This window comes from Wolffia australiana, chromosome 9 (assembly GCF_029677425.1).
Source record: "Wolffia australiana isolate 7733 chromosome 9, ASM2967742v1".
In the NCBI taxonomy this organism is placed as follows: domain Eukaryota; kingdom Viridiplantae; phylum Streptophyta; class Magnoliopsida; order Alismatales; family Araceae; genus Wolffia; species Wolffia australiana.
Genome location: NC_135843.1, coordinates 4,722,869 through 4,738,257, shown reverse-complemented (window position 1 = coordinate 4,738,257; position 15,389 = coordinate 4,722,869). Strand labels below are relative to the sequence as shown.

Here is a 15,389-nt window from a genome sequence, read left to right as displayed (position 1 = left end):
TGGTTTATTTAAAATTGGAGAATTGAAGCCTCGGTTTTTCACAACTGGAACTATAAGCTAGATCCATTAGGTAATTTATTAAGAAACATATGGATAATACTAAGAGGGTTGATATATTCTGTTATAGCTGCCTTTTATTGAATATAATGTGAATAAAACAAGAAATTAATCCATGACCACATTATTTTACGAATAACCTTCTTAGTTGAAGCTCAAACCAACTTTGAGTAGAATAAAAAATTAAAGCTAAGAAAAAAGTTGCACTGAAATTCCTAATTCGATCAGTGATAAAATGTTACACATTTTTCTCATATCATATCTTTAAACTATATATTGATAATGACATAAACATATTTTTCATGCAATTCAAAATTTTATATAAATTTATCTAGGTAATATAATTTTATAAATACGCTCAAAATTTAGGTAATCTTATGGACATTTTCATGTTTATCATTATATTAGTTACGTATTTTTAAGGAATTTTGAATATGTTTTTCTCTATGGGAACACTAAAATATATTTGAAAATTTTCATAAAATAATACATGTGATATTTGTCTTTGAAACCTTAAAATATAGTTTCCTTAATAGACACATCCATTTTTTTCATGAATTACCCTGTTTGAAGTCACTAAAATAAGCCGTTTAACTAATAATAGATATTTTGTAGTGCCATCTAGGTTGTTTCTATCACTAACTTTCTTGATATCTGATATTGGACCAAACAATATCTCCATGTTTTGGATGGTTGAAGATACCAATATATAAGATGCTAGATTCTGGAGGTAAGATACCAGATGTTAATTTACAGGTAAGAGATCAAAACTAATTTGATAAAAGGGCTGTAAAATCCAGAATACTTTTTAGTTGGGACATTAAATATTACGGTAATGATGATCTGGAAATGTGATTAAATACCTGTCTTATTTTATTGTTTTGACAGTTTTGGGTCAAGAATCATCATCACAAGCTTATTCCAAAAGATTTCAACTTAATTATACAATTGAGTCATTAAAATTTAGAAAATAAATCATATTAAATATTTGTGCACCATCTATCACTAATCTTGTGGGCTCTTTTAATTGTTTATTCGTAGCAACTGGCTTCGTTCCACACAAAAGTGATGGGAATAAAATAAAAGATTAAATGTGGGGTAAAAATTAGTATCTGATATCCTAGGCTTGCAGTTCCCCTAGTGCCAACCATGAGGAATGCGGAAATTGCATATAGGATTTTTATTTTAGATATCCTCTTATGCTATCACATGTATACTTTAAATTTAAAATCTGAGTTTGATATCATTTTTACACAAAGGATATTCTATATCATCATCCAAGTTGTGATTTTTGGACGGATGCCAACATTGGTCCAGATGCTGCTGATAAATAATTATCTCTAAATTATAGAAAAATGGTATCTGATGCCAATCTAGGATATCTTATAAAATGAAAACTGTGACCATGTTTATCAATATCAGGTTATAATACCATCAGATAGTGCCCGCCTTGAAAAGTTTGAGGAACATAGTTACATTACTATTTCATGGCTTTCATGCTTGGTAGAAAAATGACACTTTATCTAAACCATTTAGTTTGTTATTTGTTTTAGATTTCAAGTGTCTAGAAGACACTATCTTCATTATAATGCATGCATGATGTATATAATAAAGTCCATGAATACATGATCTGACCAAGTGAATTATGATGGGATCATAGTAAGAAGATCAACAGTGTTTAAGCATGTGATCTAAAGGTGATCTGATGGTGCACACCATCGAAGATCGTTGACAACGTCGTCCCCGCCGCCCGCTACCGTTGTCGAAGATGGGGTGATAATGCTCCAATATCCTATCTTATTTTCATCGTGGCGTTGTTCATGTTTTATGTTTTGTTCGTATTCATCGTCTCATTTTCATCGCACCACGATTCACCTCGCACCTGCGTTTTATTGTCATGGAAAAGGGGCCTTCCTTTTCCACCCTTCTCCTATCTTATTCTATTTTAAATCCCTCACCCCTTCTATGTGTAATTGGGGGCTCAGTTTATGAGGGCCCCCTAATGGACCCTCTTTATGTTTTGTTGACCCACTAAGGGGGAGGGCCCATTGACCTCTTCCCCGTTATAAGGAAGGGGGACTTCCCCCAGACCAGGAAGAAACAAGAAGGAAATCGTTGTGTTGAAATTCCGGTCTCACTTCCTTGCTCAAGAGAAGGACATAGAGGAAGGAGGAAGAGGGGCGGAAGGGAAGAAAGGTGGGAATCGGGGGAATCGGAATAGCTTTTCCGTACCCCTGCATTCTCGCGCTGTTTGTGACATCTACCGTCCCACTTCTTTGGTTGGCCGATTCTCATGATCGAAGGCTCCTTTCTTGGCCCAAGTACTCCACAGCAAGGAAAGCAAATTCCACGGCGATCTACCTTGCCGCCCAGAAAAATCGACGGCGTGTGAATTACCAGGGGATGACTTTGCCCTCCCGGCGATATCTACGGCCAAGGTGGTCCATCTCCTTTGTACGAACCAATCCGGCTGTGCCCGACCTCTCGGCAGACACCCGGAAACGGAATCCAGCGACGTCTCAACGTGGGTGAATTACACGCTCACGGTGGCAAGTCCAGGCATCCTCTTTGAATGTTGGGCTTCGGCTAGAAGTGAGGGGACGATGAATGATCCGGCCGATGGGATAATCACCCATTGGACCTCCCCTGACTGGTGTATTGATGGCCCTTTCTGAATCTGTTAGGGCTTCGAGGACCTCGATCGGCTTGGTTGAGGGAATAGACAATCCCTCTATCCAGACAAACCACCAAGACCTGCTTGAAGACCTCCCTTTCCCATGGAAGGGACGCCGTGTCGACAATTCTCTTTGTGGGCACCGTGAAACTCACTCGACATCGACTAGCTGATCCATCCCCGTGCAGATCAGAGGGGTATGATCCTCCGTGCCGCGGATCATTCCTTGCCCGCTGTCAACGGCTGCCTGTGAATCACCCTGCGCGTTGCTGACGTGCTGAACATCGATGCTCGCATCTCCAGCCTGAATCTGCTTGCGCCCACCCACCCGCCAGGGGTGCGTCCCGGTTCAGACTTACGCTTGAGCTGATTCACCTTGGCCCCTCCTGCACGCCCTCTTCCTCTGACCTTTTACATATAGCTCCAGCACTATTGTCGCTCGCCAAGTTGTCACCCGCTCTCCGGCGCTTCTCTGCCCCACTCGCTTTGACCACCACCGACTGTCATCGAATTCTGCATCACAAGCCCACCAATAAGGTACACCGTCCTCTTCCGACGCTCGTTTACTTATCCTTGCAGTATAATTTTGATTTGACTCCACCGCGCTCGGGCTACGTAGGTGAGAGAGGTATTGAGAGAACTACGATCTTAGAGTGTCTTACCGGTACGGACGAGTACGTCCATTACGTGCGAGCCCTACAGACTGAGTCCGTTCGACCGTAGACGCCTACGTCACTCCGACGAGGTTCGAGAGACCACCGTTGCTATCGCCCAGTGACCCGTCCAAGCTTGGAGCTCGGCGACTCCCTCGAGTCGGAGCCTGCACGTGCGACACATAGGACACCCATTCATCATGTCGTAGCTACATAACCCGTTAGGGTTGCATCCGTCGGACGACGACACCGTCGACGTTCGATAGCATCATCCCTTATCGGCACCAAGCCATCATACTCGGTGTTGACCAGACGACGTCCTGAGATGACATCCTGCATCATGATCAAAACACTAAAGAGATATAATGGGTGATCTTTACTGAAAAGAGACCAATAAATTGATCTTTCTGAATCTCTGATTTTTATTATAACAACTTTCCAAAAGGTTGATCAATATCATAGTTATAAACACTCTTAGCTCAGTTGCATCAAGAGGTTTTCAAAGATGATTGATTGGTCAAGATAGGATAGTCTACCTCATCATTAAGAGGAGACAGTTCAAGAAAGATGATGTGATGTAGTCCTTGTCCAAGATTGTGGAATACCAAAGAAGATTTCTCTGATTATTTCCCAACCCATTACTACTACGTTCGATGATCCATCTGGGTTTCATAGTTAATTTTAACCATAGTTATCCTAAGTGCATCAACCGAATGAGAGATTATACATACAATTTAGTTGATTAAAAAGAAAAACATGGACTACTGGTAAAGAATACCATGAAGATCCATATGAGTCCCTAATTGATCAAAGACCAACCTATGCCAAAAGCTATACAAAAATCTGAAGATTCTTGGGATGTGCAATCTTCTATTGGAGAGTTATAAAAAAGCTTGCTAAAGAAACCCAAATCATTGATCAACCTGTTATCAAAATATGTTGATTCTTTATAGATTATTCAGCTAATAATGCTTCCTATATGTTATCAAAATATGTTGATTATGTGTAGATTATTCAGCTAATAATGCTTCCTACATATGATAAATCTTTCGTTCAAGCACCTATTTTTCAAGCTTTAATGCTTGTGTTTTACATATGGAAAGTTCAAAGTCAAATACATCAGAAGTAACCTGGTACCATTTCCTAGAAAATTAAAACATTGGGATACCATTCTCCATCAATGATATATGTTTTTCAGCCCATATCTAAGTGTCATTTCCATTGTTGCATAATTTAGACGTCGAAATAAAATTTAAACGATTTATCACCTTTATAACTCAATTATAACTGTATGAGAAACAATATTTTGTAATCAAGCAGTACATGAAGTGGTTTATTAGTATATTTAATAATAAAAATTAAGACAATCATGTTAAAATGGAAATGAGAGGAATAATGGGTGCAGCACATAAGTTGGGAGGCTGTGTTGTAAAAGGCACATGAAACACTTGTTATAAGCGCTACAATGATTAGGCTGTGTATGACACACACAAATAGAAAAAAAGTGCCTCAGACTTTTCATGCCGTCATTCCAAAGGATGTCAGGAAGGAAAAACAGAAAGGTGCAAACATAAGACACACTGGCTATTAGTGGGTGTCATGGTGCTGAAAATAAAATCAATGTTTATTTTTCTTAATTCAAAGTAATATTATCATTAAATATCATTTTTTTGGCTTTTTAGATGGTGAATATTCAAATCTAGGAATTCATTAAGTTGAAACCTTATTCCTAGATGTGCGTTTCTGATAGGGTTCCAACCTATGAAAGAGTGAAGATGAGACGTCAAGTAACAGAATACACACATGTAGCGGAAGCAGCACCTGCATCTTCAAACTAACAGCACTGTGAGAAGATTATAAATAAAGAAGAAGATTACTCATGGAGGACCCTTTTTGGATACCAAGAACTCGTTGGAGACACTATATGAGCGGAGGTTCTCCCCCTCTAGGAAGAGAGAGCTTCCAATCTGGCCAGCCTTCTTTTAGTTTCCTCTTATTTTATTCTCATCTTTCATACAATAGAGTAGGTGAGATTAAAGGCTTGGTTTGCTTCATATATTGGAACTCTATTGATATTGAACTGCAGGTCAAGTAACAATTTCAGTTTTTCTTGGGGTTTAATATTTATAGGATCACAGATCTTATCAATGTTTCTCCTGCATAAAGACTTTTCCTTATCTAAGGGAAACTCGACAACCAATAAAACCACTTCTAACTACTAATCTTACACCATATCTATAACCCTGTGTGAAAAAAACATTTTTGTTTATGAATTGTATCTTTAGGTCCAAATCTAGAACCAAAGGATAGAAAATAACAGTTATACATGGGCTGAGAGTATCAAAATATCCTTCCCTATTTTCCTAATTGATACCCATGAGAATTATTCTTTATTTAGTATTTTCAGATTTTCAGAAATTGAGTTTTGGGCTCCACGTAAAGAGGAAAGTTTGGAGATACTAGAAAAACAAATATGTTTCTCTAAATCCCTTTATAAAGTACATTTTTACACGTATTCTTCAGTAACCATACCATTTCAAGCTTCATAATAACTATTAAAACATTTCCACATAATTTTTTATCACATGATGCCAGAAATATTCATAAATAATGAAACACACTTGACTTAGCTTTAGTGAATCAGGGTTATTCATGAAATAATATATATTTCATCATGTGCTGTTTGAGAATAAATAGATTATTGAAGATATGATGATAACACATATCATGATTCATAATGTGATTTTATAATTGCCATGAATGTATCACCAAAGATTTATTTTACATAAAATTCATGAAAAATAAGACATTGGTAATTTCATGAATTACTGATAAAGCATGATATATCTTCATTGTAAAGATCAAAATCATGAGTTAGTAATTTCAATACCTGTTTCAAGTTATCATAGGATTTTATACATAACTGAAATATACTTTTCCTTATACTCCTACTTGGAAAATGTTTACTTGTAATTACCATGGTGTTTTAATCTTTTACGTAGTATTATGAGGTGGGATATTTCTTGATAGAATTTCGTTAAAAACGCATAGCTTTGAGAATGCAGTATCTGATAATATCTATACATTATGTGTATAAATAATTGTAACAGTTGCATCTTCATTTTCTTATAAATAAGTTCAGGTATTCAAGTGAGTGTACAAAATAAATTACCTTGACACTACCCTAGTTTCAAATTGTTGGGATCTCAATGGTATAAAAATTCTTCAAGGATGTGTAATTTTAACTTTGTAAATAAACTAAATTATTTAATTTTAAATTATTTTTTTCAATTGTGTTACAAATGAATATTACTGTAAAAACCTTCATTATTTTACTCTCTAAGAGGTGTTCAATTCTATCATGAAATCGTTAGGTCTAAGATTTTAAAAATACAGCTAATGGGTATAATTTTAATTAGGAAAAAATTGTTTGAAGTGCCAATATACACTGAAATCCAGGAAGAAAAATCATATTTCATCAGAGCCATTAATGTGGTAGAGATATTTAATGGTTGGGGAGTTATTTTATGAGGATATCTCTAGCTTTGAAGCTTATAAATCAATAGGAGTACATTAAATTGATATGTGAGTATACAAGTCCTTGAAATTAAGAATGATATCTAACTTTGGTGTTTAACTTTTATGCACATACAATTTTGAAATATTTGGATGGGATATGGAAATCCTTAATTATTGAAGCCCTTATTTCAATAATTATACATTTCGGTATCTACTTGGGAATATGTAGTTGATTATAGGATTACTTTCCATTGTCATCTCAATTCCAATGGGGAAGTAAAATTATGCTATAGTTATAGAAAGATGGTACTGAGAAGACCATTAGTCATAATGGAAAGGATTATTGTAGAAGATTATCACATTATCTGGTAACCGAATCCAAAAGGTATATAATCCAAAAGGTAACCGAATTTATTTGGATCATTAAGATAAAATTTAGAAAAATTCAATTATAAAATATATCTGGTTTTCTTATTTATTTAAAATAATTCAAAGGCTGAGAAGGTATCATTTTTCTGCTTAATGTTTAATTTATATCCTTCTTATATATACATAGATTTTAGATTTCTATATTCCAATTTTCTGTAGGGTTGAAAAACATAATGATGAGTAAAAATTCGATGGAAGAAGACATAAAATAGGAAATGTATCCTTGGATGTGTGTAACCTCGATCATTTCTGTTATGTTCTATTCATTATAAACATTTGGGAAATTTCATGTTCCAGTCACTTGATAAGTATTCGGGGAGAATGGGTCCATTTTTTGAATAACTTAGGATGCATAAAAATTACCTCGCATAAAATTTACTTGATTTTGATAAAATTATTACACAATGGCTCTATTATTATTTGAAACCTAATAAAATATAAATTTTATCCTAATTACAGAGCCATGGTGTAATAATTTTAAGAGTTACATGAGCTTAAGAGAATCATGAAGCAAGCCATGGTTATCTAATGCTTACATGATACTCAAATGCATAAAAATTGATGTAAGGATAAAAACATACGGTCAATTATAGACTCAAATTATGGTGTTGATATCATTTGGTGTAATTAGTTTTAATGAAAGATGTATGTTGTGCATTGGATTCATATTACTTAGGAAATTTATCAAGATGGATATTAAAAATATTTGAGCACATATGCAGAAAATTTCAATACAAAGTAAAAGTAACGTGAAAAATATGTAGAAGGTGTATACAAATATGGATATACTGTAATCAAAAAGCGCATGTACACATATGCAATACACCATATCCTATATATATTTAGATATACTTTTATATTTTATTAAAATATAAATTAAATATTATTTATATAGAAATAACAAATCATCATTATTATGTAGAGTCCCAACAACCATCAACTGATACAAAGATAGTGGCATTGATTGGGTTATTATTAAATTTCCATCTAGCATATTTTTGTTGGGTGAAATAATTTTAATTATTAAATGCATCTTAATAAGATTCTCAAACCATTATTTATTTCATTTATACCAAGTGGATTAAAACAATATACAATTGATACATTGAATTTATAACTTAATTTTCTTATAAAAATCATATTTTGAGAGTTTAAAAAAGGTTTCAATTCAGATACTGAAACGATTCTAAACCATATTTTTGAAATTTTATGATGGGTATATAAAGGATGTGTCAGGAAGGGGTCCAAATTAAAAAACCAAACTAAACAAGGTAATCAAAGGCATTTTAATCGCCCAAAAGTCTGAAACATTGGAATGGAAAAGGTGCAGAAAATTTGGGATTAATCCAACTGCTCAAGTGGTTTTTAGTATAAATATGAATTTATATTTAGAATGTGTGGGCTAGAAAGAAAAATCTAACCTGGATGCTGATGACAAATGATTGATGCAAGATCTGAATTTCCCACTGATTCATATCTGTGGCAAAGCCCTTAATTCAGGATCGCTTTTCTTCCTCCTCCAAGCACAAATTCATGGGAATTTGCATCAAATGAAAGGGATGTATCTCAAGTTTCCAAATAACTCACACGCTTGCTGTGACTCAATATAGATGTTTCAAAAGGTCCAAAGAGGAATGAATCTACAGCCAAGAGAGTCGGAGGGGGAATGATACAATTCATTTTTATAACTATTCTTGAGTGGATTACCATGCTTCCCATCCAATCAAAATTGAAAAACCAGTATTATGTCGTTCTTGGGGGAATACAACCATCTTATCTCTGAATCTTCGCAACATGCCCACACATTCCACTTAAATGCAAGTTGAATCAGCCCAGGTTGAGTTAACCTGAACAATTCCTGCATGTTTGGTTTCACCCGCTCTGCCCTCATTGGACGTTTGCTATCATATTAAATAATTTGAAACTGTTAGTAAAAAATCAGAGCCTATTTTTTTTGGAAAATAGTTCACCTCTTTGTCTAATTGTTGGTTTTAAACTATGTCGTGGCCAGAATTAACCAATGTTATTTTTGCATAGCCATGATATTCCAAGCATATCTATTCAGACATCCGTCAAAAATAATAAAAATATTTCCTCCTGTCTAAAAAAAATCTGCCGTCCACCATACCCAATCACGTATTTTTTATATTTTTGTCAAGGGTTTTAGTTCTTTGCACTCACTTTGGCCATCTTGAAGAATAAATACTGTACTATCATATGAGATTTCGGATTACCCAGAGTAAATGGTGATTCCACAGTTCAGCTAATCCATCTTTAAGGATTATAAAAAAGACGGCAACATTTTACAAAGTCATTACACTCATCATCTTTTCTATTAATTCTTCCTATCACTTTCATCATAGTTTTTAAACAGTTCCACCAATCTCACCATAAGATTTGGCTCTAACGCAATCTATACATAGATATAATTCATATAATCTCTCCACGGATTTGAATGGATATTCTCCAAAAATTATGGAGATTTAAGATGCCATAGGACTATGGAAACACGCGGATGCAGATATATAACATTATCTGCATGAACCAACGCTACAAGTGGAATTTCTCGCTCTAGCTTCATAAGATACTAAACTTTTGCGAGATATACATAGGTTGGTAGTGGGATACATTCCCTAGTTCTTATGGCTGAGCATCCACGGTGGTAGTTTCGTTGCTTGCGGCTGTGGCAGTGGCTCCTCAGTCGCCATAGGATAAAACCTGCATTATCGTTATCATGAGAGAGATATAATAACATGATAATAAAACATAAAAATGGATAGATAGACGCAAAGACAGGTAGATAAGTAGGTAAATAGATAGATAGATACATAGCTTGATGGGTAGATGGATATGAAGATAGATGATAGATGGGTAGATAGTTCGATAGGTAGATAAATCGATATATAGATATACGTACAGGTAATTTTATAGATAGATAGAGAGCCAGACAGACATGCAGTTATAGACAGACATACATACAGGAAAATGGTTGGATAAATGGTTGAGTGGATACGAAGATAAGTGGGTAGGTAGGTACATAGATATAAACAGATATAGCTAGATTGATAGACAGATGCATAGAAAGTGCCTGTGTGAGATAGATGGATATATAAATAGATAGATAGATACAGAGAGAGGGAGAAAAAAAGATAGAGAGAGAAAGGGAGAAAGATAGATAGATAGCGAGAGAGGGAGAGAGGGAGAATAGAGAGAGATAGATAGAGAGGGAGGTAGAATAGATAGGTAGATAGATAGAGAGAGGGAGAAAGATAGATAGATAGAGAGAGAGGGAGAAAGGTAGATAGATAGAGAGAGAAAAATAGACAGATAGAGAGAGAGAGGGAGATAGATAGATAGATAGAGAGAGAGGGAGAAAGGTAGATAGATAGAGAGAGAGAAAAATAGATAGATAGAGAGAGAGGGAGAAAGATAGATAGATAGAGAGAGGGAGAGAGAGAACGAGAGAGAGAGGGGAGAGGGAGAATAGAGAGATAGATAGAGAGAGGGAGGGAGAATAGATAGATAGATGGAGAGAGAGAACGAGAGAGAGAGGGGAGAGGGAGAATAGAGAGATAGATAGAGAGAGGGAGGGAGAACAGATAGATAGATGGAGAGAGGGAGAGAGAGAACGAGAGAGAGAGGGGAGAGGGAGAATAGAGAGATAGATAGAGAGAGGGAGGGAGAACAGATAGATAGATGGAGAGAGGGAGAGAGAGAACGAGAGAGAGAGGGGAGAGGGAGAACAGAGAGATAGTTAGAGAGAGGGAGGGAGAATAGATAGATAGATGGAGAGAGAGAACGAGAGAGAGAGGGGAGAGGGAGAATAGAGAGATAGATAGAGAGAGGGAGGGAGAACAGATAGATAGATGGAGAGAGAGAGAGAGAACGAGAGAGAGGGGAGAGGAGAACAGAGAGATAGTTAGAGAGAGAGGAGAATAGATAGATAGATGGAGAGAGGGAGAGAGAGAACGAGAGAGAGGGGGGAGGGGGAACAGAGAGATAGTTAGAGAGAGGGGGGGAGAAGAGAGAGAGAGATGGAGAGAGAGAGAGAGAGAGAGGGGAGAGGGAGAATAGAGAGATAGATAGAGAGAGGGAGGGAGAACAGATAGATAGATGGAGAGAGGGAGAGAGAGAACGAGAGAGAGAGGGGAGAGGGAGAACAGAGAGATAGTTAGAGAGAGGGAGGGAGAATAGATAGATAGATAGATAGGGAGAGAGAGAGAGAGAGCGAGAGAGAGAGAGAGGGAGAATAAACAGATATATTGATAGATAGATAGAGAGAGAGAGGGAGAAAGATAGATAGATAGAGAGAGGGAGAGCGAGAGAGCGAGAGAGCGAGAGAGAGAGAGAGAGGGGAAGAATAAATAGATAGATTGATAGATACACAGATAGAGAGAGAGAGGGAGAAAGATAGATAGACAGATAGATAGAGAGAGAGAGAGAGGGAGATATATAGATAGATAGAGAGAGTGCTAGAGCGAGAGAGAGAGAGGGAGAATAGATAAATAGATTGATAGATAAAGAGAAACAGCCAGAGAGAGAAAGAGAAGGAGAATAAATAGATAGAAGATAGAGAGAGAAGGAGAATAGAAAGATAGATAGATAGAGAGAGAGAGAGAGAGAGAGAGAGAGAGAGAGAGAGAGAGAGAGAGAGAGAGAGAGAGAGAGAGAGAGAGAGAGAGAGAGAGAGAGAGAGAGAGAGAGAGAGAGAGAGAGAGAGAGAGAGAGAGAGAGAGAGAGAGAGAGAGAGCGAGAGAGAGAGAGAGAGAGAGCGAGAGAGACAGAGAGAGAGAGAGAGAGACAGAGAGACAGATAGATAGAGATAGATAGAGAGAGAGAGAGAAAGAGAGAGAGAGAGCTCTAGAGAGAGAGAAGAGAAGAGAATGGCTGCCATCTATCATTAATTGAGTGAAGGAATGCAAGAAAAATTAGCAGATTTTTTATTTGTACATATGTTTTCCGGTAGATAACGTTACAGTTCATCAGTCGCCATACAGAATAAGATGATACTGAAATATATAGATAACGTTTGTGTAAAACCTGCATTATCGTCATCAAGAGAGAGACAGTAAGATGATAATGAAATAGATAGATAGATACAGGCAGACAGACAGACAGAATAGACGCAAATACAGACAGACAGAATAGGCGAGCAGATATATATGTATCAATATATAAATAGATGCATTGCTGGATGGATAGATGGATAGATAGAAATGAAGATAAAAAGCTAGAAAGCCAGCGATAATTAACGAAGTGAAGGAATATACGAATAATTAGCAGATTTTTGTTATACATATTTTTTCCGATAGATAACGATTGAATAGGACACAAGTATCGAACAGAAAATTAAATAAAATCATTAAAAGATAAATACAGAATAAATTATGATATTTCGCAGAATACGTTGGGAAATTTACCCGATGTTGAGCGTAGTGGGTGGAGAATAGTTGGCAGAAAATGAAGGCGGAGGCGAAGAGGAGCTACTGGTGGCGCTGTGATATAGCGGCTGAGAGAGAGAGAGAACAGCTTGTTCTTTCTCTCTCAACTGCAACGAATAGAAGAAAATTAATCACATCGTTTTTTTAATGAAAATATGTTCCTTGAGACATTCAAAACGAACAGGAAAAAAACTAAAGATCGCTCTTTTTGTTGTTTTTTCCTCTAACTTACCATGACCCACATCGTGTTGTTCTGTTCTTGGAGCTCCATCACCTGCGGATTAAGTTATTTTTGGAGGTTAGTAGAATTTCTGGTGTTAATTCAAGAATGGAGGCAGCTTGTTAGACATGAATTTTTATTGAAGCTCACTAAGTAATGGTGATCGAGATGGATACCTTTCTTTGAATGTCTGTCATGGAGTCTACGTACATCTGGTTCTGTGGAACAGAAAAAACATAGAAAGGACAAAGTCAGTAGAAAACATAAAAATACAAATCAAGATTGTTTCTAAATTAAGAAATCAGTCATTCTGGAATGACTGAAGCTGCCCTTAATATTCTAGAAGCGGAAACTCCAAGCTAACTCCTTATGAATATAATCTTTCTTTCTTTCTATGTGGCGTTATTTCGTCTGAACAAGGGTCCCTATTAACTCAAATATGTTTTACCCAAAAAAAATTGGATAAGAGTATTAATGAGATAATTTATCACCGATTTTGATCTGAATCAATCATCGAGAAACACACCTTCCGTGTTGTCACTTGTTTCAGTCCAGATTCCACCTGCTGCTCCAAGTGTTGAAGATCTTTCAGGCTTAGAGTCTCAAGATCTTCTCCCAAGAAGTGTCTGTTGATAATGATATTTGACTTAGAAAACTATATTGTCACAAGTGAAAGCAAACGAACAGAGACATATCAAGAGGTGATGTGGACACCTTTGATCTTTTTGGAGGGCTTCCACTTTAGCCTTTAATCGACGAGATTCGAAAGACCAATTTGCCTACGCAGAAAGCAAAGTCTAATGAGAAATTCACATATCTCAGCCACTGAATAATGTTAAAAAATCTTACCTGCAACTCTGGGTCAGGTGCTGAGAGCTCTCTCTCTGATATACAGTATTGCTCATACTTCTTCAAGATTTCTTCCATTCTGTCCATCATAATGACGATAATAAATATATAATAATATGTGATAAAACGAAGATGAAGCCTTAAAGTGTAGCATAGCCAGGGAAAACGTGAAAAATGGTTCCTGACAAAGAAAATAAAAATTTCATTATGTGTCATATTATATGGTGAAACTGTAAAACTGAGACATTCATGATTTCAAATATCTCTCTTAAACGATACAAGAGTATATTTCTCTCCATATATATTCAAAACTATCCATACATGGGCTAAACCAAGTTGAAGGCCTAGTGCAACCAAGACACAAGACAGATAGCTACACAACAAAAACAAACGTTGAGCGATGATAAAGATCAACTCTGCAAAATACGGTTGAGTAGAAAGTATAAAAAACAGTCGACTTGGTTATAACAAGCGATTGTTCATGGTTTTGAATGGAGACAAAGAAGAGAATTGCACGAGAAAGAACACTAATAGTTGAAGAGACGAGAAGACTCTTGGTAATTGAATGGTTTAGTCATGAACCTGGAATTAGTGGAGAACTCGTAGAGCTTCCCCTTGGCAGAGAAGATTATAAGGGCGACCTCAGCATCACAAAGAACTGATATTTCATGGGCTTTCTTAAGAAGCCCAGCACGACGCTTAGAGAAGGTCACTTGCCTATTGATGTTGTTCTCAATCCTCTTCAACTGCACTTTCCCACGACCCATCTTCTCTCTAGCGAACAAAAGAGAAGCTCAAGAAAACAAGAAAAGAAAAAACACAGAGGAGCTCTGATTGTTGTGAGACTGCGCTGGAGAAGAGAAGAAACGATGCAACCATGAAAGAGAATGAAGATCTACGAGGGAGTTATTCGTATTTATAGCTCGTTTCCTACAAAGTGGGAAGCGGGTTTGTCAGTAGAAAGCTGTTCTTCTTTTACGTTGTCGAGATTTCATTGGTGCATTGGTGTATTCTGTGCCTGGGTTTTGAACGTTAGCGCTCGACACGTGTAAATGGTACAGCCAAGTGGTAGCCCTACTCTAGGGGAAGTGTGCATCGGTCAAAAGGCCCTTCCTTTTCCCATCAATTACCGCTTGAGCTTTATCCAACTCCCGCTGGTTATCCTGGTTTTCACGCAGTCAAAACAATCATTGGGGAACGCCCTCTCTCTCTCTCTCCCTTTCTCTCTATCTCTCTATGTATCTCTGTCTCTTTCTATCTCTCTCTCGTTCTATTTGTCTATATATCTGTCTCTTTCTATCTCTCTCTCGTTCTATTTGTCTATATATCTGTCTCTTTCTATCTCTCTCTCGTTCTATTTGTCTATATATCTGTCTCTTTCTATCTCTCTCTCGTTCTGTTTATCTATATATCTGTCTCTTTCTGTATCTCTCTTTCTCCCTCTCTTTCTATCTCTCTCTCGTTCTCTTTATCTATATGTCTGTCTCTTTCCGTATCTCTCTTTCTCCCTCTCTTTGTTATCATCTCTCGTTCTACTTATCTATACA

At 36.6% G+C, this 15,389-nt stretch overlaps 1 protein-coding gene and 1 long non-coding RNA gene across 2 annotated transcripts; one reads left to right on the top strand and one right to left on the bottom strand.

Annotated features, from left to right (window-relative positions):
* The first annotated feature begins 2,146 nt into the window (after nucleotides 1-2,146).
* On the top strand, nucleotides 2,147-4,010 carry LOC144708060 (uncharacterized). Its single transcript, XR_013582629.1, has 2 exons — nucleotides 2,147-3,268; nucleotides 3,351-4,010. It is a non-coding gene; the product is annotated as an uncharacterized LOC144708060 (long non-coding RNA).
* A 5,884-nt stretch (nucleotides 4,011-9,894) lies between these two features.
* On the bottom strand, nucleotides 9,895-15,128 carry LOC144707729 (protein VERNALIZATION 1-like). Its single transcript, XM_078580961.1, has 8 exons — nucleotides 14,425-15,128; nucleotides 13,843-13,921; nucleotides 13,708-13,772; nucleotides 13,520-13,619; nucleotides 13,170-13,211; nucleotides 13,006-13,047; nucleotides 12,753-12,880; nucleotides 9,895-10,050 (listed from the first exon to the last, which is right to left on the bottom strand). Exons 1-8 carry the CDS (start codon nucleotides 14,607-14,609, stop codon nucleotides 9,966-9,968), a joined length of 726 nt encoding a protein of 241 aa, XP_078437087.1. The 5' UTR covers nucleotides 14,610-15,128; the 3' UTR covers nucleotides 9,895-9,965.
* Between the last annotated feature and the right edge of the window lie 261 nt (nucleotides 15,129-15,389).

Bases quoted from the DNA above. Each gene is read 5' to 3' on its own strand.
- LOC144707729 (XM_078580961.1), bottom strand. From the start codon at position 14,609: ATGGGTCGTGGGAAAGTGCAGTTGAAGAGGATTGAGAACAACATCAAT. The intron at 13,922-14,424 runs GTTCATGACTAA...TATGATGGACAG, and splicing joins GAGTTCTCCACTAATTCCAG to AATGGAAGAAATCTTGAAGA. The intron at 12,881-13,005 runs GTAAGTTAGAGG...TATTCGTTGCAG, and splicing joins ACAACACGATGTGGGTCATG to TTGAGAGAGAAAGAACAAGC.